General features: G+C 43.6%; 1 protein-coding gene across 1 annotated transcript in view; it reads left to right on the forward strand.

Annotated features, from left to right (window-relative positions):
• Positions 1-922, forward strand: part of LOC109961194 (uncharacterized) — a 24,373-nt gene extending 23,451 nt beyond the window's left edge. The window contains exon 6 of the mRNA XM_020601866.1: positions 5-922. Within this exon, the coding sequence (XP_020457522.1) occupies positions 5-631 (627 nt within the window). The 3' untranslated portion in view covers positions 632-922. The remainder of the gene's footprint in view (positions 1-4) is intronic.
• The last annotated feature ends 11 nt before the right edge of the window (positions 923-933 follow it).

Genomic DNA, 933 nt, shown 5'->3' on the forward strand with positions numbered 1-933 from the left:
GAAGAGCGTGACAGGCAGTGGACTGAACAAACAGCCCCTCAAGACTGAAGAAGACTTGGATAAACTGCACCATGCTTCAGTGGCTGATCTCCTTAAAGTTCAAATCCCAAACCTGGATGCCCTCCATGCCGCTGACATCCAGGCAGAGTCATCAGAGGAAGATGCCAACATGAAGTACAGTCAGAAACCAGAGGAGGACAAAGATGACATCAACCACTCTGTTTTCAGTCAGGTGGCTTCAGAGGAACCTGAGCAGGACTGGGATGAAGTCTACCATAGATCGAGGGAGGAACTGGATGCATACCTGGTCCCACTAGTAGCTGAATACAAATCTCATGCAGAGATTCATGTTGCATACTCTGAACCAGAGAAGGACGAGGACGGCCTGTACCATCACGATGACCAGCGTTCACCTGTGCAGATGGGGCTTCAGAGAAATGAGGTCAGTGGTGGAAGAAAGGTCAGAGTTCACCTTCAGCCAGAGGAGGACATGGATGACCTGTACCACAAAGACTTCCTACAGCCCATCCCTTACCAACTTGATGCTAAAGCTGCCGCTCCTGTTAATTTGCCATCTCAGTGGAAGTACAGCCAACCAGAGGAAGATATGGATCATCTCTACCACCAGTAATCCTTCAACAACCGCACAACCTGTGTAGATCCTTAACAATGTAAGGATGTAGCTGCAACAGGCAGATAAATCTGAAGTGTCATTTGATTCAGTTAAACTGAATCAGTAAGAATGAACAAAACTTAATCTCTGTGTCGCTCATATGGATCTTGATAATAAAGATACTTAGCACATTTCATCCAAGACTGTTTTATTTATTAACATATATGTATAATTACAAAAGTACAAACTCATTAAAAATCCACCTTCTCTTGAATTACAGCTGTGACTTAAAAAAAGCATTGTTTTTTTAAAATGTGTGT

This window comes from Monopterus albus, unplaced genomic scaffold (genome assembly GCF_001952655.1).
Source record: "Monopterus albus unplaced genomic scaffold, M_albus_1.0 scaffold52.1, whole genome shotgun sequence".
Classification (NCBI taxonomy): domain Eukaryota; kingdom Metazoa; phylum Chordata; class Actinopteri; order Synbranchiformes; family Synbranchidae; genus Monopterus; species Monopterus albus.